Source organism: Danio rerio, chromosome 5 (assembly GCF_052040795.2).
Source record: "Danio rerio strain M-AB ecotype USA chromosome 5, GRCz13ab, whole genome shotgun sequence".
Taxonomy (NCBI): Eukaryota; Metazoa; Chordata; class Actinopteri; order Cypriniformes; family Danionidae; genus Danio; species Danio rerio.
In genome coordinates, this window is record NC_141025.1 from 41915001 (window position 1) to 41935713 (window position 20713).

The window sequence follows — 20713 nt, forward strand, 5'->3', positions numbered from 1 at the left end:
TTTGGCGTCACCCCACATAAAAGCTACGGGTTTACCGTGGCGACGTTTGTGGCGTTTGTTGATTGTGTCGGTCAGCAATGAGGAGATTCATTCTTGTTAATTCTCTGAGGAAAAGCGCGTTGCTGCTATGTTCTCCATCGGCTATTCCCGCGATAGTCATTAACATCACTGGTCTCCAGTGCGACGCAAACGGCTTAAGTTTGCACCTTCATCCGGGCTAATCTCAAAGTTTACTATAGACGCAGAAACCTGTCCCAGGACTTCCAAGATTTTCTCAGTAAACCAATGATCGATATATGTCATCGGTAAGTTTTATAAAATACACAGTGTGCTACAGTTGTTACAAAATGTTACTTATAATGTTTAGGCTAACTTAAGTTTGCTATAACCTCATCGACTAATGCGACGGTTGTAAACTTCATACAATTTTTTTTTAATTTGGTAATAAACAGCAGTGGATAAGATTCGTCATACAAATATGTTTAATTTAGGTCTTTGCACTAACAAAATGCATTTCTATGAATTAGTAGCCAACTATAAGAAATAAACCAATAATGTAAGAATATTGGTTTATTTTGTTATAGTAGGCTACTAATTCATGGAAATGCAGTATAAATATAACCAATCCAATAATACTGTCTGGATTTCATTCAGGAATATAAGACAGGCAAACAACTATGCATGTTATTTTAAATCTGTTAATGACCTTACACTGGAGTTTAACAACTGTTGTATTGGATAGTATATTGTTTAACATTAAGTCTATAGTTGCAGGTTATTCAGACCAAGATCCTTTGTTTACTTTGATATTTGATCCCACTAATGTACAATCTTTAATTCTCCTTCTAAAGCATGTGGTTTATCAGCCCAGTATCTTGTAAACACATCTTCGTTTCCAGGTGAACCAGAAAACCCTGATTGCTGGAAATTATTTTGTAGCCAGCCAATTGGAATGAAACAGACCATTTTGAAGGCTGAGACTGAACACATTGTACCTGGGAGCAAAAAGGTATGGAGAAAATACTGCTACCTAAACTGGAGAAAATGGTAAAAATTATTTAAGAAATATTTTTATGTATAAGAATTTGCTTTATGTGCAAACATGGACAGTCACTATAGCCATCAAAAAATTTTGTAATTTGAAAAAAAAAAAAACAGAATTTATCACAGAATACTATTATAAATGCACTACTTCTCTAGCATAAAATCCACCATGTTTGTTGTAGTACAGGAGCTTGCCCTGATTATATGCTTCATACTCCGATTACTGCTCCTCTATATGACGACTCAGACCAGCAGCTCTTCAGCATCCCAGGAGAGCCTCACCTAGTTAAGAAGGCTTATTAGATTTGTCCTACGAGAGGAACGGAGAGTAGCTGAAGAGAAACACGACATATGGACATAGACTTGTGTCCCACCTAATTACAGGCATTATCTCATTTGCTATTGTAAGGTACTGTTGTGCCATCTTCCATTTATTTAATTATGCTTTTCACATATTGGCATAGGGGCCATTTGGACAAAATTTCCACACGGAGGGGGTTTTGCACGGTTTTAAAAAAAAAATCTGTCTTTTCAGTAGTGTGCTGCAATTTGTCAAGCAATTAGCCACACTAATTAAATTTTTGTACCTCTAATCAAACGAATATGCTAAAACATTCTTGCTGCTGCCAGTCCGATGTCTGTTCACATTTAACTTGATGGTTTAAAAGAGGCTCCTACTCTGCCTCCCCTCTCCACTTAATCACCTCATTTGCATTTTATATTGGTAAATCAAATTAAGCACCCATAGCTTTTAACTTGATTGACTGTGGCCAGGTCCACTCAGATGGGACTTTTTTGCAGAAAATTAGACCAATTTTAATGTGTGCAGAGCCTAGTTCCCCGCATTCAGCAAATCACATTCACTCAGCTAATTAAAATGATTTTGCCCCTTTATGTGTGTACGCTTGCATGTGCGTTTGCCAGGGGTTTTGATAGATTTGCCCACCTGCTGTTGTCCATATCCTTTTCATGATTTTATAACAGAGTTTTCGTTTCATCTCCCAAAGGAGTGGGCCTAGGCATCAAATGCAAAAAGAGAAATAAAAAGTCACGACACTCCCTTGCTTTGACGACACTTCTGTTGTTCTACTCTTTTAGAAATATCTGATTACTGTTGGGAATTTGTATTTGGTGTTCCTTTAAAGCATAAAGCTATCTGATTCACAGGCAGATAACTAAACGGATAAAGTGCAGTATTATTTTTTACGTTGAAACCTATTTAATTGAATTATAAGCTTTTATCTTCGCTTTTTTTGCATATACAAATAATACATAATCTCCCTACAACTATAAACACTGCACAGATGTGCTTGGCCACTGTAAAAATCTAGATGAAGGCTGTAATAAAGGAACGGGGAAAACAAGGAGAAAGAGAGAGATGGGGGGGTTGAAAAATGATGTGTACAGGGAAGGATCCTGGGCAGGCGCAATGGGTGCAGCTCTCGAGGACGAGGCCTTGTGCTGCTGCCCGCGTGCTCCCCGGGATGTGACAGTCAGCTTAATTGCAGCTTTTAGGATCATTACTGCTAGAATGTGAATGTCAAAATGGACAAGGCTCTCAGCCCCTTTGACAAACAAGCGCCTTCCATTTTGCAGCATGAGCAACCAAAGATATGGAAAAAGAAAAACTAAAAAATAGACACAGAAAAAAAATCCCTGCAAATTCAATAGCCTGAGCAAGCTAAAAATGTATATTTTGTCCAAGCACAAAATTAGAGATTTGTGTGTGTGTGTGTGTTTGTTTTGTTGTGTTTATGATTGCGATTTATGTGTCTGAAATGGCTTATCAAATGAATTTTCAAGATTTAAAAATTAAAAATGTATACATGTGGGCCAAACTGGAATATTATATCACAATCATTTTGAAAACAATTTGCTAGTTTTCAGAACAAATTTATACAAATTACTAATAATACTTATAAATATTAATAATCGTTATTCGCTTTTTAAAAGCGAATGAAAAGGACCTCACCACTTACTCTCCCTCATGTAATTGTAAACCCTTATAAGTTGCTGTCTTTTGTTGAACACTATGTATGTATATGTATATGTGTGTGTGTATATGTATATATGTGTGTATATGTATATGTGTGTGTGTGTGTGTGTGTGTGTGTGTGTGTGTGTGTGTGTGTGTGTGTGTGTGTGTGTATATACACACACACACACACACACACACATAAAATATGTTAAATGAGAATCTAAAAAATGCTTTATGACATACTTAAAAAAAGGTGATTTAGTATTCAAATATATTTTATTTTGAATTGATTTAAAATAAATTGGTCTTACACTTCATATTTTTAGATTTTTCAAAGTATATGTATTTATTCCGGTACTTTTACCATAAACCAACATATCTACCATTTGGTAGAGGATTGTATTTTTGAAATTATGGCATGTGTTAAAAAATGCATTGAGTGTGTTAACTAGCGACATTAGAAGTTAAGAAGTGCAATCCAAAAATGTTTTCTTCTTGGTGGGGTAGTTAAAGGGTTATCATGATTCATATACAGTTTTTGTAGCTTATTCCCTATTTTTTATGCAATTTCAATAATGAGAAATCTCTGAAGTAATGTATAATAGGTGCAATACATAGCTTGATTTTTCAGTCTGCCCATTTTTTGTTTGTTTTCCTCTTATTTAAATTCAGATGTCAAAAACAAATACGCTCAACAAATATGAGTGAGTGATTTTCTGTTTAGCCCATGCTTATCAGAGAACCCAGTGGCCTCTACCCATCACAGAAACTGAAGAGCACCGGAATCAGTGTCTCTGGGTAATATGCATAATCGCTGAGGTGCCTATTCAGTGGTTTTCAGTCAAGCTTGTTTTTGTTTTTTTGCATGTTTACAGAGTGTTTTGACGGCAACTCTGACCGAAAACTCGCAGATCGCATGTGACAAAGGTCAATGCTCTCTAGATTTCTACAAGCAGGAGAGCACGAAGGCCAAGTGTGTTTTTGTATTTCGTCGTATGAGAGCAGTCATGATAGTCACAAACAAATCAAAAACGAATGCCTCTATGAGGTGGCACACTGTTTTGTGAGTTTGAGTGTTTGTATTTATGAAGTTGGACCATTTACAAGCAGATTTTACACTCTTGACAAATGCAGCATTACAGTAATAACAGCTTTTTAGCCATTGTAGAGCTGGAATACACTATAGAACTTTTCAAATCTGAACAGATTTAAAAACAAAAGGCCTCGTATGCTATCCAACTATACATCTATGATTATTTAATGACTGCTGATCAAGATAATTGATTAAGAAAATTAAACTCAACCATTAAACACATTGTTAGCGAAAACAATGCATTTTAAAATTGGCAGAACATGTCAAATATGTTTGATGTATTCTAACTAGATTCATGTTCTGAAGCTAAGACGTCAAAGTCTGTTCCCATCATACATTTTTTTTTTCAGCCTGAGCTAAGAGGGAAAAACATAACTAATTAATTGTTTGAAGAAGTCTAGATTGTATGAATCATATAATCTCTTTCAAATTAAAACAGTTATAGTTTATTGGAGCTTGAGCCGATCATTCTAAAATGTATTTGCCAATATTGGGCGTTACAAAAAAAAAAACATTTAAAAAGTATGAACTGCCGTGAGGCTGTTGCTGTTGTTGTTGTTGTTGTTTTTATTCTAAAAAAAATCTTCACTGCTTAAATTTGCAAATTCATCCAGACTGTAAATGTGACTAAAAATCTTCACAAAACAAAATAGACTAGAGTATTCCAGCCGGTCAGCCTTGTTCTTCAAGCCCTTCAGCCCTTCATATCAAGAGCACTTTCACAACACTTTCTTAGTCGGATCACTGAAATATACTACTCCCCAGGAACTAGCCTTATAAAATGTGGGCTTAATCTTTTTTAGTGCGCTATCAAGGAACTGAACTGCTCAATTCCCCAAGCAGGGCTTTTGGAGTGCAACAGTGCAATGATTCAGAGTCAACGTGCAGCTGAAGGGGTGTAGGTTAAAAGGAGGTGTCTTATGGCTCGGTCTAAACGGTCCATATGTAAAGCTGTTTGCGATGTTAAGTTGCCCTTTGTGTGGGCGTCTGCAAAGCAAATAAATAACGTCCCATAATTTGCAGCATGGCAACACGTCGCGCTGGGAATGCGCAGGTGAATCATTTGCATTTGAGATGCCCGTCCGACGTAGCCGTTAATCTCTTTCATGTGCTCTCGTAAAAGTGCCAGTGTGATGGAGTCAAGGCAAAGCAGCTTATTGGTGGACAGGTTAAATACTAGGACACCCATGACATGTCTGCTTTCCCACACGGGACCTTGAACCGGGCCGTCTTGCAGATTCCCCACGTCATTATTAGGTAGCACATAATTGTGTCACAGGGAGAGCAGTTTGCCCTGTTAGTGGCTTAATTAGTTGTGGCATCTCTGTTTAGAAGTCTGGAATGTGTTGCACTAAATGGGTTGGTTTCACCCGCAACGGATTGAGTTTACTGATTAAATTAACCCCATGCATTAAACAAGCGGGTCTGCTATTCATTATGATAGTTGTGTGTCTGTGGTCCGATCATTTCATGGTGATTGTTATTGGTAAACAATGATTTCTATTCAAATAATGCCTCTTTTGTGTCTTGACATTTTTTTTTACGTGTCTTCTGGCATTGTTTAGCTCTAAATGCTTCTCTTGTGACATTTTTCCTTGTTGCCTAACAGAAATATTGATGGGATGATTATTTGGGATAATTTATATGGATCCTCCAGGAAGATGAGGGGTTGTATTCTGTTATCAAGTCACATTTTCTGTATCATTGGACAATTATCCTTCATTGAAAAATCTGCTTCTGCACTTTTGCCTTGTACCCTAATATTTTTGGTCCTTTTCCTCCGGGGAGAATCAGTATTAGATTCAATATAAACACTCATAATGGGCGTAGCAGAGGATAGAGACTGCTAGGTGTGATTGTTCTGCCTGCAATCTCCAGCATAATACTGGTGTGCGAGACCTCTCACACACTGACAGCCTGAGAAGCCTCATGGAAATATTTCTTTTGAAGATAAATTACGGCACAGGTCAAACGCCTCCAGAATATCTCGCATCTGAATCCTGCTCTTCACTAACTCATGCTTTTTTTATTCTCTCAAAGATACTGGAAAACATAGCATACCGAGTCGTTTTTTAAAAATGCAATAATATTGTTTTACACATAAATATAATGAATTTTATAAAACTATTAATGGAAGAAGCAAAATCATATTGAACTAACTATAGTGGGTTGGTGAGTTGATTAAAAAGGAAATTGTTAATAAATTACTGAAAGAAAATTAACAGTTTTTCATGTCATGTTAGCACTGTAGTACCACTTTGAACTGGTAAATGTGTTGTTCATTTATTGAAATTAGGCATGTTATACGTTTCTGACGGTATGATAAAAAAACACTGTATTACAGTATTTTGATTACTTCTCTAAAACAAGTTCTTTTTAAATGTCTAGTTAAAAAAAAACTTTTTCTCATTGAACACAATTTATTTTATATGAGGAAACATTTATAATATAATGGAACAGTAAACATGACAGGCTAAATAATTAAAATAAATCACTGACTTCTGCTCTCTTCATTAGTTTCAAAAATACAGATTTCTTTATAACACATAAAAAAAACCTACATACAGTATACTTTGGGAATGATATAACAGAACATTTTAGCAGTATTAAAACCTTTTCCAAACCATGGTAAACCTTGAAACTGGCTATCATCCCAATAAATCAATAAAACAAAAATCTCTGAGAAACACCAAAATAAGTATATTTCTGCAAGGCGAGATGAAAAATTCAACCCATACAGTAAATAAATAAATGAATAAAGAACTATATTTATTAATATGATTAAAACATTTTTATTCTAAGTAAATTATCCATTCATTTAAAAACATTTCTGTTAACTTCAAACCACAACGCAAAATTTATAATGCTTGTAAAACAAATGAAGAAAAAATCCTTCGTATTAAAACTATATTTAGTGCAGTCTATAAAAATATTTGCTAATACTTGTTATAGTATTTGTATTAGTAAAATATACGTGTTAGTATGAACTGTTAGTACACTGTTTGTTAATTATTTATTAATAATATTTATTTTTTCAGATTGGATTGTCTCTGCTCTGACCAATTTTAATGTTGAAAATTAAATCTGTGCAAAGGAAAGTGTCTTTATTGACACTTTGATAATTTGAATTGATATATTGCCGCAGTTGGTCTTGAAAATACAAAACCTTTTTATTACTTACTACAGATTTATTTCTCAGACAGCATACAGTAAAACAATGCTGAATATGTAGATGGATGTATAGACGGCTTGTATGTAGAAAACAGAATGACCGATTGAATGCTCTTCTGGTGTAAAATAATGCATCAATGCTTATGAAAGCAAAAGGCAGCAAATTATATATGCAGTATTTTAATTAGTTGTCTTAAAAGAAAGACAACAATGCAGCTTTTGTGAGGAAGTGAGTCATTAAATATACATTGCGCCTGTATATAAATTATGCTCTCGCTGGAGAGACTGTAAGGTTAGAAGACGCGATTATTTCAGTTTTAAAACGGTGGCCGCACCTCCACGAGACTCCATGGCGTCCCTCAGCATATTCGGATTATTCTTAAACGGGTGACACAGGATAGCAATTGATGGAGCTGATAGTAAAAGAAGGCATCGGACAGTACGTGACGAGATAAGACTGATTGTGTGTTTTCAGACATCCTCACCTGTGAGGCCCTGGGGCCCCTCTCTTCTATTGAGAGTCACTCATAGAGCTCTCTCTCCTCTTGGGGCCTCCTGATCTGTATAAGCATAATAATCGGACTCAAATTGGCTGTGAGGGGGAAAAAAGGGAGACTATTGAGTCACAAAGCATTAGTGCATGGCTGTCCCAGTCGACTGCTTCCATGAACAAATGATTAAGGTGTACTCTTTATACATTTTTTATAAGTGCTATCTCTGTTGGATATCAGCCAAGCAGGTCCAAGTAGAATTGGGTCTTTCCACTGCTTTTAAAACAGACGTTATATAGTCGACTTATAGGCCTCCAATTACTCGTGTGATATTTTTTGTTTTTTCTGAAAAGCCATCCCGTTGGATTTCTAAGGGAGCATGGTGTTTTGTCTCCTGGTAAAGAGACTGACACCAGAGCAACGTGACTCTTGTCATTGTGGGCTTTATCGGAGATCTTTCTCTGGATGTGAAGGGCTTTGCCCTGCCACCTGTTCAGGCCTTCGACTTCTCCGAAGCTGCATATCATGATTTCTCATCAAAACTGCATCCAGACATTGAGATTTATAACCGCGTAATATAATTTCGCCTAATGACTCACACGACTTGAATAGAGTTATTTGAAGAATCCAGAGTTTGCAAAATACCAGTTATTATGGTATAGAAAGTATCGCATGAATAGACTTTTACTGAGAATTTGTTTTTGTGTGCATGTTATTTGGTCACATGATCGTTTTAATATTTGATATTAAACATTTGATATTTCTAACTAGCAACTACTATTCCATCTCTTCAGATTCAAGTAAAACATAAATATAGCCTATAAATTTTAAAAACTATACAGAAACTCGTGGTAACTGCTCATCAAAACTGACTCCAGTACTAATTTAAAGGGAAAGTTCATGCAAAAAAATCTAATTATGGGTTTATTTTACAAATTTCCATGACTACTTCTGCAGCACATAGTCAGTGATTCCTATGTTAACTGGTTACAAACATTGTTCAAAATATCTTTAATGCATAAAAAAATTCTAAACATCTGTTTATTTGTTTTTATGAATATATTAAGTAATACAGTTATGGAAAAACATGAAGGACGTAAAGAACCGTTTTCTTGCTTTATTTACATTAACATTATACATATATTATATTATATTATATATATATATATATATATATATATATATATATATATATATATATATATATATATATATATATATATATATATATATATATATATATATATATATATATATATATATACACACAGACCACAGAGTTATATCATATTATGTAATATTATTTTCTTAAAGTAAGCATAGAATTAGTAATCGGGTAATGTCATGATTTTGCAATACTATCCTGTTCGCTGATAGCACAAAAAAAAAGTCATTTAGGCCAATAGCTGACGTAAAGGTGTTTTTTTACAGCTATTTGATGATTTAGTTGATGCATAGAGAGGATTTGTGTTGCCTTGGTTTCCAAGATGTTATCATCAGGAAGCTTGTTGGCTGTGTAATACATGTCGTAAGATTACCAGTCACCCGCCTCAATCAGTGTTGGAGTTGCCATGACAAGAGTTACATGTGAATTTATATAAGCTTGTAAGTCTGTGTAATCTCGTTTCTGATAAGAGGTGTGTATCGGATACACTGCACTGCAGAAGCGAATATGTGCTTTGTATAAAGTAGAAATGTGTAAAAGGATAACTGTATGCTGTATATGGGTAGTTTTACATGAATCAATTTGTATCATTTGAAAATGACACCTGCCGGATCATCACATAATTTATCGAACATTATTGTAGTAAGTAATATATGATCACAATTATTGTATGGTGCAATATTTGCTATTAACAAACCAGTAACTAAGACCAAGAGGAATATATATATATATATATATATATATATATATATATATATATATATATATATATATATAAAAATAAATAAATAATAAAAATTACATATATATATATATATATATATATATATAAATATATATATATATATATATATATATATATATATATATATATATATATATATATATATATATATATATATATATATATAATACAGTGCTCAGCATTTAAGTACACCCCTCTCAAATTTATCGTTTAAATTCATATTTTTAATAGGCTATACAATATTACATTTCTGCATATACATTAGATCAGTCAGTACTGAAGCCAAATCTGAAGCTTATCTAACAAAATAACTTATGATAGTGGTCCAAAAACTAGTACACCCAAATGTATACATTTAGAAAATTATTAGGTAAAATTTTAAAAAGGGGAAAAATCAAGAGAAGCAAAAAATTTTGTAGGTTGTAATTTTTTATTGAATTTAATTGTATTATCTTTAAGTTAGATATGTTTAATGACAAATTTTCTTTCAATAAATATATCTGTTTAATAAATATGTTTTGTTTAAATGTACCAAAATACACTGCCTATCTTAACTGAGAATATATATAATTTATTTATTTATTTATGTAATTTAGATATTTTTTTTTACAATAAATTATGCAAGTTTTGTGACCCCTTTATTATTAACTTAAATGTCATCAAGGTAAGACAATCAAAGGGGTCCTTTAAAGTAGCTTGAGCCTAAAAATGTAAATAAATAATGTTATAAATCATAACTGTTGGACTTTCTTTTATGATTTTAATTATTATTAAATAAATTATACAGGCTTATTAGGAAACGTCTAAACTGTTTTGACCTCCATTGTTTTTACCATTTCAGCCCGCTAGTCTTCTCCCTAAACAAGCGCATGACAATTACCAATATAGGGTTTGATATATGGTGAATTGTTAGAAGAAAAGTAATTTAGCCAGGACATTTCCATTAATTTTACAGAAATGGTCTTTACCCCAAAACACAAAAAGTAGTGTAGTACAATTCAAAATGCAGGTAAACGCCTGTAAAAAATACTAATTGAAAGAATGGAAATACAGAATATTATACTATTTTTATTACTATAATTATTATTACTAATAATAATAATAATATTAATAATAATACTATAATTATTATTATTCCAAATATTTTAAGTGTAAGCAGATGCAAAGTATTTTTAACAGTATAATATTTATCAGAATTCAATCTTATCTGTTTAAAAAAAAATACAAAAAAGATTGTTTGTTGATCAGTGTTACAAATTAGTATAGCTGCATTAATTGCCATAATCTTATGTTTGCATGTATATATTTAGATATTTTTACTATATGCACTGTTGGAGAACTGCATAGAAAGCTAATTAATGTTAACTATGAATAGGTGATGTTTAGTTGTAGTTTGCAAAACCCCTCCATGAATACTGTGAACAGGAAAGCTTTCAGGCCAAGTGTGATGCAAAGCGCAAACCTAGCTTGCACCCCCAAGTCCCCTTATCTGTATGTCAATGTCATTTTACGCCATCATACTCCCAAGGAGGCTGTTTTGACGGCTTCTGCCCCTGGAAAAGAATGAAGAGTCGGCCCATGGGGCTGCTGTGAAGAGACCCAGGCTTTTCTGGGCCTGAGAAGCTGGAGTGTGCTCTTTTCAGCCCTGAGCATGATTCCCCCGTGGATTGCTAAGGCTCAACTCACAGGACGCCATAGCTCTTAGCATTCTTTTTTCACACGTGCTATGCTGACAAGTAACACTTGGAGTGTCCTCTTCATCGACACTTTGCAAAGAGGATCAGGCTTAACCAGCACCTCTCTCTCCAGATCTGCTGACAGACTACGAAAGTCTCCAGAAGAGTCAGTTCTTGAAAATGCCTGCTTTCCTCAGACATTCTAGCCAGTCAAATTCTTAAAGGAAACATTTAAGAAGATAAATACAAATTTCAATCATCATCATGTCTTTCCAAATCTGTTTGACTTTTTGGGAAGCCTAAAAGATGTTATGAGAAATGTCTCTCGTATTTTGTACAATGGTTACCAATACTTTTCATAATCATAAGTTAATGCAGTTATGGAATGACTTAAGGGAGCGTTTATGATGACAGATTTTTTATTTTTTTTTGGTGGAGGATCCATTTGAAGGGATAGCTCACCCAAATAAAATACAATTCTGTCATCATTTATTCATTCTTTACTTGTTTCTTTTGTTGAACACAAAGGAAGCTAGTTTGAAAACAGCTGGAAAACTGTCACAATTGGCTTCCATAGTAGTTTGTTTTTCATACTATGTAAAAAGTCACAGGTTTTCAGCTTTCTTCAAAATATTGTTTAGTGTTCAAAAAAAAAAAGAAACTCGTTAACATTTGGGCCCTCTTGAAGGTGAATTTTTATTTTATTTTTTAGGGGGTGAACTATCCCTTTAAACACAAATGTAATTGACATTAAAAGCACTAACAATGGTGCAGCTCTTGAGAAGTTGATAATCTGTCAGCCTGCCAGTTGTTATAAATCTGAAGAATTTGTATTCATCTATGTTATTGTCTCTAAAACTATTCTGGTAGGAATTGTGGTAATTGTCTTGTTTAACAGCCTCCTTAGCACTAGAGTAAGAGATTTTTTAAGACAAAGTTGCCTCTGGATTTCACACATAAAAACATTGTCGATGTAAAGCAGTTTATGGAATAGTTCAAACTAATTTGTGAATACTTTGTTTTCATTATGCGAAGCAAAAAAAGCTGCTGTCAGTCAATGCCAGTAATGTTTATTTTACTTCAGTTCTCTTCAGTATCTTTCTTTATGTGTTGCCAAATGAAAGAAAGATTTGGAATGAAATGAAGGTGAGTAAATAAATCACTTTCTTGTTTTGCTTCTTTTTAATGTTACAAATAGTTGAAGTCAAAATGATTATCCCTCCTGTTAAAATGTCTTCTGTTTTTCCAAATATTCCTCAAGTGTTGTTTGACGTAGAGAAGATTATTTTTCAACACATTTTTAAACAAAATAGTTTTAAATAACCAAATTCTAATAAACTACATTTATTTTGTCTTTGCCATGATGACAGTACATAGCATTTTGCTTGTTATTTTGCAAGCTTAAACAAGATAGTATTCAGCTTAAAGTGCCATTTAAAGGCTTAACTATGTTAATTAGGTTTTCTAGTCAAGTAAGTTTAATTAGACAAGTCATTGAACAACAGTGGTTTGTTCTGTAGCCAATCAAAAAATAGGGTTTATGATATTGACCTAAAAATAAAATTGCATTCGTTCCAGTCAGAATCAAAGAAATACGACTTTATCCAGAAGAAATACTCCCATTCTCTATTAAATGTCACTTGGGAGATATTTGAAACAGAATAAAATTTTCCTTGGGGGGCTAATAGTTCTGCCTTCGACTGTAAGTCCGATTGTTTAATATACAGTAATATTCTTATAAAATGACAGTTGCAGAGTAAAGTTTCGTCAACCATCTGCCTTTGGTTGCCACCGCTGAACAGTTGTGGGTTGAGCTCACCAGCCTCCCTAGTGTTGTGACTCTGTGGTCAGGCTTTGGACCTTGGGGAGGGATTGCTTGCCCGGTTCACAATGCAATCGGGTCTCATCCAGGAGACTGTGATTGTTCCATGGAGCCTCCTCCAGGTACAGTGCTGCTTTTGTTCCAGCAAGTCACAAGCTGAATGCAGTCCGGGAGGCTCGACCAGCTTTGGGAACCATTCTATCAGGAGGCTTTGTGCTACCCAACGGCCTTCTTCTCACTGTAGAGGACTAGAGAAAAGGGCTGACATTTTAAACAGGGGATCCCTACTTCACAAAACTTCCATGCTATTCAATGTGTTGCTCAACAAATGACCTAAACAGTCAAGCATCACAAATTTGGGTGTTTTTTACCCTATTTGCTTTCACGCTCGCATGTGTTGTTTTTCAATCATGGTGAAATTGACAGCTCTTCTGACTCACCAACTTGTGATTCAATGAATCCCAATGTGCAATGAGCCACAGTTCCAGCTGAATGGAGCTGGCTGTCATAGGTGTTGGGCTGTGAAAGTCGGCTACTGTTTTATCGATAACAACAGATGGCACGTTCTCCCAAAATAACATTGGAAATTGATGACAAAACATTTAATTTACTGAAATTTCTTCATATAACTTACCCTGCTTTTACAAAATTATGTCTTATTTTTAGGCCATTTTTATTCAATGCACTTTTTTAGCATTATCTCTTAGGCAACTTAACCTGTTTTTTTTATATTTATATAAAACAAAGTCAATTAAAATGAAAAGACATCTATTTAAATTGGTTTTAAATCAAGCCAAAAATAGTTCTTGATCTATATAAAACTTAAATTAAATTTTCAGTGAATTTTGTCGCTAAAACAGACAATAAAATAAAAAATTACTTGCATGACATGCCAAAACAACTTTTTACACACATTGACAAATGAGTAAAGATTTGCGCTTTTGGCATTACAATATTATCTTATTGTGGTGTATTAAGTCTTAAATATTTAATATTTTAAATACTTAATATTCAAAGTCATACTTTTTCCTAAAGCATACCTAAACTACTTTTGCTGAGTGTTGTTATATTAAGAAATTATTGTAGTTATTGTAGTTATACTTTGATATTTTCTGTTGACATTTGTAATGTTTTTTTTTCTTCTAAAGCATACCAAAAATATAATACAAATAGAACTTTATGAAAATAAGTTTAATCAGATGCAAATAGAAAATTCATCCTTAGATGATAAACCCAGTCTTTTAGCCTACTTTTAGTCTTTACTTTGCTATAGTATAGAATAATAATATGTTTGTATTGCAAAGGTAATTTATAGCATAATAAATAAGCTTTTCAAGCATCTGAATCATCTCAATTTGCAGCATCTGTTTAGCTAAAAGGAAGCTTCGTGAATAATGCCCAGAGTCCTCGGCCCTGCAAAGAGGCATTGTCAAGGTCACTTTACCAACAACTAAGATGATTTCCTCAAAGTCAGGACAGCTCTGTTTTGATGCTTAATTCTGTTTTTAACTGTTTGTACAAGCTGGCTGCAGAATTAGAAGCGTATAAATAACACTGGGATGTCTTATATTCATAGTTATTCTCAGTGATGAAACACCATCTGTTGAGGTTCATAAACGAATTCTTGATTTTATTTATTATTTGTTTGTTTTCTCTGTCAGTCAGTAATTACATAATATGGATAATAAAATAATAATTTAGTAATATGCCAATTTTGATTTTGGGGTGACCTGTCTCTTTAAGGGTGCTTTGGCCTGCTGTGCTGTTAACCAGATTATATGATCATAGGAGAACTAGGCTATTTTGTTTTCTCTTGCCTATTTCCTTCAGTCTGTGTAATAAACACAAACTGACATGCGATAAACAAATAAACTACACGGTGGTCATATTTAAGAAAGCTGCACGTGTCCGACCGTTTACTTACAGTACACGTCAGATTTTTATTGATCAAGATTTTCCTGAAGATAACTCTACATATGGCGTTGTTCTTACATCAGTCTTTGATCAAACGACAGGACACGTCAATTTATGATAGATCATTCGGAGTCGACAATATTCTTTTCCTCCTTTTTTACTTCTTCAGCAAGTAAAAGTACACAAAAGTGGCATGTCTTTTGACAATAAATAATAAAATATTTTGTAATACAGGAACGAAACAAAACCTCCAGAACTAGTCAGTCATATTAACTTAAATTAAACCTATACACATCTTTGGGAAAGAAAAAAAACTTCTTGGACGGACACGAACACATGAAATTCCCACACAGCTTGTGGCAAAATAGAGGTATACCTTGTTGCAATGCCTTAGTACTTGGGCTTCAAAAGAGACCATATAACAAAACTGTAATCGCAGTAGACCTCGGCTGCCATACCCTTATTTGTGAGCAAGTATAGTCCGTCTCGATCTTTTATAGAAACAGAATAAACAGTCATGGTTTCATTATAGGCTACTTACGTTGCGCACAGAAGTAGACTATATATGAATGAATATATTAGACTAAGTTCTCTTGCGTCTTATATCCGTAGAGGTCCATTGATTTGTCATAAAAGTGGGAAAAGTGTGGAGGGGTATTTGGCAAAAGTGTAGCCGACCAGGTCCACTCGGCCGCGGAGCACTGCAATGATCATGTCAGGTTCGGTATGTGAATATGTGCGCCGGCAGGGTCCACTTTCGCTGGAGTCTGCAACTTTAAATGGTCTTTTCGCAACACTCGTTGGACTTGCCCGGTCAGAGTGTGTTTAAATCCCACGATTGTCATCACAGTGTATAAATACAACCAAAGGTTGTTTCGATATAGAGGCCTCGTGCAGTCGGAGGATGGGCTTTTATTCAGAAGCGGCCCTAAATGAAATAGGGATGGAAGAAACTTCACGAGCCTCTCTCTGAGATTGGTTCCCGGACACGTCCTTTCGCAAACTTCAGATGCAGGAGATAATCCACTCGCCTAGGCCTCTATAGGACTCGCTACCATGCTGTTTGGTGTATCTGGCAGTTGCGAGGACATTGACGCGACCTCGCTCCCTGTGGAGTTTGAGCCTGGACCACCTTCAGAAAAATTAACCTAAAACGACAAAAATGTTGTTTGTTATTATTCTTGTTTTGGATATTTGTTATTAATTCTTTTCATAGTATTAAAAGCATTAGCGGTGGTTTAAAACCGCTACTGGAATTATGTCTTTACGCACAGGTTTGCGCACTTACCAGTTGTTGGAAAGCAGGCTGGTCGATGTCACTCTGCAGTGCGAAGTCACTTAGGACTTTCCAAGGCGGTTGGTAACTCTGCACCTCCACTTGGTTTGCCTGCAAACCACCGTCGTGTCTCTCTGGACTGGTCGCCACCATTGGAGTACCTGTCATCCCCTGGATGTTCTGCAGATGAACGCGAATGATTTATATTCAGCCATAAATAGAGTTCAAGCGACGTAGCCTATTACAAAAACGTATCATGTGAAGTCTAAGAATCTAAAAAGTTTGATGTTTTTAAATAAAACAAAAATTGTCACACATGGAATGATTTCCTTATAAAGCTTATTAATATACACACAAACTTTTAATTTTAGAAAATGGAGATGCTTCCAGATATTCTGTTTTTTTTTTTTTTTTTTTTGTAATAGCACTGCAAAGGGAACTTGTTTGACTTGATTACAGAAACTAAAGAACTAAAGAGTTTATTAATTTTGTACTGAAGCGCCACCAGTCTTACCGTTTTGTCGTTGGGTTGCTGCTGCTGGAGTTGCTTCATCAGTATGCTCCTCTTTTTATCCTTGCAGCGCTTGTTTTGAAACCAAACCCTGATGACTCTCGGACTAAGACCCGTCATCTCAACGAGCTGCTCTTTCATGAGGGCGTCGGGTCGAGGGTTGGCATTGTAACAAGTCCTCAAGGTATGGAGCTGTTTTTCGTTGAGGACTGTCCGGACGCGGGTTGTTTTCTCAGGTTGCTTGTGCACATGAGGTCGAAGCGCAGGCTGACGTGCCGAAATGGGCTCTGCTGCATAAAATTACGAAACAAACAAAAATAAATAAATATTAAATGCAAAGAGCTGTTGTATGATGTTTTACATTTGTAAAAAAATGCACATATGTTAAGCGGTCAGCTGTTAATTATTTTAACTCAGTTGTCTCCGAGGCCCATCTACGGTGGATTAACTTATGTGAAATAATAGGCAAATAATAATGTAGCCCATAGACTATAACAACAATAATAATACATTTAAAAACAATCACTCATGAAAAGGGAGTACTATTATTTTCAGCATATAATTTATGATCTGTTTAAGAGACCGGTATTAAGAGGAAATCACTCCATACGCATAAAAATATATCCTTTAGCAATTATTTCTATATAGAACTTTGGTCCTTCACTGATGTAGTATTTTTTCTGTATGTATTATGACTAAGAGAGCTTCCTTTTAATAAGTTTGAAACGCAGCCATGATCGCAATCCCTTTTCTTGCAATTATATGTTCCTTCTGCATGCAGTAAATTGTGAAGGGCGCGTATGACCCAGATAGGTTTACGACACTTAATTAAACCAATCTGTGCATACCTCTGAATTTTAAATATTCAGGTGCGCGCGGTGTGCTGCCCATGACATTACTTTAAAGCTGCTGGTTATCAATAAACCTGCATTAACAACTGCACCATATAATTAAGATTATTATTTTATAAGAAATTAACCAAATAGGAGGCATTAATGCAGTAAATGAAATAAAACACAGTAGTAGCCTACCATACTGCGGGTATTAATTAATTAATTTATTTTTAATGTTAAAACTCGATGCTTTTTTATTTAGACTGTTCTTAAATGCGGAATATTTCTCATGGTTGACACTGGTTTGTAAAAGCATAATAATTTAAAACGCATATATTAAAAGAGTAAAAAAAATCAAATGCTCGTTCATATGTAATTACACAAACACATAATATTGTGCTATAATATTTCTATAGCATATCAACATTTAGGATTGAATTACGTTTTCTTTGTATTTATTTGTGAATGGATCTTCTTTATTTCTCAAGTACATGCACAAGCTGACATTGTCGCGTGGTTGGCCTCTAATCAGCAGAGAATATCTATTTCATGCATGAATTGCTGAATTCAATAACAGACAAACAAGAAAAATAAAGCGGGTATACTATCAAACCACCACACGCTTGTGGTTTAGCTTGTTAATAAAATAATCATTCACGGATGGTTATGAGCCAGCATTCATTCATCATAAATCTCGGAATGCAGCAATATAATGTCATCTTAAACATTTGTGTTTATCTTAAAACATGCTAAAAATACTAGCCTAAATCTTCTGAGTAGATTTGGCTCTATAGAAATTCCTTCCCAAGACAAATAAACCCTGAGTCCTCGAGCAAACAATGCTTTGTTAGTTGTAGTAGAATGCAATGCCTACCTGCCATTTGTAAAGGTCTCGCCGGATGTAATGGGCTTAATGGGTCACCAGCACCCATTGTTGCCCGCTCCACCACGTCATGGTCGGCCCTGCAGAAGAGCCCGTCTTCCCGCAGAGCGAACTCATCTCCTGGGATGAGCTGCCGACTACACGCCACACATCTAAAACACTCAATATGATAAACCTTCGAACGTGCTCTCATCACAAAGTCATTCTTGCTGAAACCGATGTTGCATTTTGCACATTTGATCCCGTATAACCTATAAGAGAAAAGAAAGAAACATTATAATGTGTTTTGTGTTTCTATAAATAAAAATAATGGCATCATTAAAAAAATTAACAGCTAGCTTACTCGATTTGACAACAATTGCAATAAAATGTACAGCCTATGGTAACCGAAATGCACATAATTGTAATCTAAACAACAAATGCAAATATTTAAAATAGACTATATATCTAAAGACAAATACTTTATAATTTATTTCGTTATTTAGTCAGTTAAGGATTTAACAAATACCGAAATTCATTTTTATAATATTATTTAAAATAATAATTATAATAGTAATAATAATAATAATAATAATTACATTTCTCTTTAGAGTATTGTGCATGTTTATCAACATTGTTGTTTATCCTTAACATAACAGTGGCTTCTAAAATTCCGTACTGTCAAAAATAATATGAAATTTCACAGATAAATGCTGTAATGCCACAGTCTTGATATGAACAAAGCTCCACAATAATTTTAAAGTAATTGCGCTGCAGTCTCATTTAAGACAGGAGATTAGCATATAGGTGCTGTCCAGTACTACAAAAAAAAATGAATGACAGCATGCTGCCGTAATGCAGCAATTAATAACAAGAGGTTACTGTCATTCAGTCATACACACTAGAAAACTAAAACATGACCTAATTAATCTGCGTTACCTGATGTAGTCCCGTTTACAGTAAGTTTTCCCGTCTCGCACAAAACATGTACAGGACTCGTCCAGATACTGGTTACATTCTGCACATTTCAAACACGCCGCGTGCCACTCCAGATCCGGCGACACGCGCAGAATATACTGGTCATGGATTTGATTCCCACAGCCGACACACAACGAGATTAGACGCTTTTCTAAATGAATAAGGAAGAAAGAAGGCATAGAAAAGTTGTGTTAATATTTTTTTAAAGCAATGATCAGACAACCTAAAAGTGTTAGGCTATTTGTAAAAGTGTAAAACTGCCTTATTTTGATCAGTGTTATATCATTAATCTCTGTGTAAAATTAAAGACAATGTGACATTGTGATGATAACGGTGTTTATGAAAATTTAAAAAGGAAAAGTATGTCACAGTAGAACCAAGATAAGCATTATAATTACTGTTGTTGTTGTTATAATGCCATTATTAATAGGCTATTATTAATAATAATAATAATAATGATGATAATAATAAATAGAAAATAATAAATGTTCAAATATTAAATGTTATTTTTCTTTTAAGTCCTAGTAGTGATTTAAACTTGTGTATTGGTCCTAACAGCGGCTTGTCATTATCTGTTCAGAACTTTTAAACTTTTCACAACGCGAAACAAACTCCTAAAATTATAAAAAAATAATCGACATGCAGACATGCTTTGTTAAATATTCGCCGATTAGAATGTCAACTGTCAACAGACACGTAAATAAACAATAAAGCTTAACTTACTTTTCGGTGGATCCCCCATGTCTCCCATGTCAAGAAAGTAAGGCGGTGTTAGGTCCACTTTTAAAACCGGACAGAAGGCCCTTAGTGCCCGTGTTTTTATCTGTGAAGGTGGGAAAGTGGCCGAGGGTTCGAGGTGTTGCAGGACTTCCCGAAATCGAGATGCTTGCGATTAGAGTTAGGGGTGTGTGTTGAGCTCCGGTGTTTGGTCACTGTATTGATGGGCCACTCTTGTCCCTATCCCTCTCTCCCTCTCTGAAACTCCGCCGGCTTCAGCTCTTCTCTCTCTCTCTCTATTGGTCTGACGTAGGACACTCATACGTCACCTTTATGAGAAGCTGATTGGTTATGGAAAGACGACCAGCTGTTCGGTGCCCAGGCCGATGGGTTCTTGCATTTTGCCTTTCGTATTTCATTCATACGTTTTTAGATCC

The 20713-nt window shown here is 34.8% G+C and overlaps 3 protein-coding genes across 8 annotated transcripts in view; 1 reads left to right on the forward strand and 2 right to left on the reverse strand.

Moving 5' to 3' along the window:
• fsta (follistatin a) overlaps positions 1-170 on the reverse strand; it is a 201913-nt gene extending 201743 nt beyond the window's left edge. For all 3 annotated transcript variants that reach the window (XR_015489785.1, XM_087250844.1, XM_087250845.1), the window contains exon 1: positions 1-170. This exon is cut by the window's left edge and continues 16 nt beyond it. The gene's annotated coding sequence lies outside the window, so the exon portion shown is untranslated.
• Positions 1-20713, forward strand: part of si:dkey-3h3.3 — a 150608-nt gene that overhangs the window by 23532 nt on the left and 106363 nt on the right. For 2 of the 3 annotated variants that reach the window (XM_087250965.1, XM_087250964.1), the window contains exon 2: positions 900-1009. In XM_087250965.1, the coding sequence (XP_087107091.1) occupies positions 953-1009 (57 nt within the window). In that variant the 5' untranslated portion in view covers positions 900-952. Of the gene's footprint in view, positions 1-225; positions 306-899; positions 1010-20713 lie in introns of those variants that run through there. The other variant, XM_087250963.1, reaches the window with a different exon arrangement.
• isl1a (ISL LIM homeobox 1a) lies at positions 15104-20536 on the reverse strand. Of its 2 annotated transcripts, none has more exon segments than NM_130962.1 (6): positions 15104-16247; positions 16388-16555; positions 16890-17176; positions 18594-18853; positions 19521-19710; positions 20283-20518. In NM_130962.1, coding segments are annotated over 6 exon segments (1050 nt in total). In that variant the 5' UTR covers positions 20311-20518; the 3' UTR covers positions 15104-16130.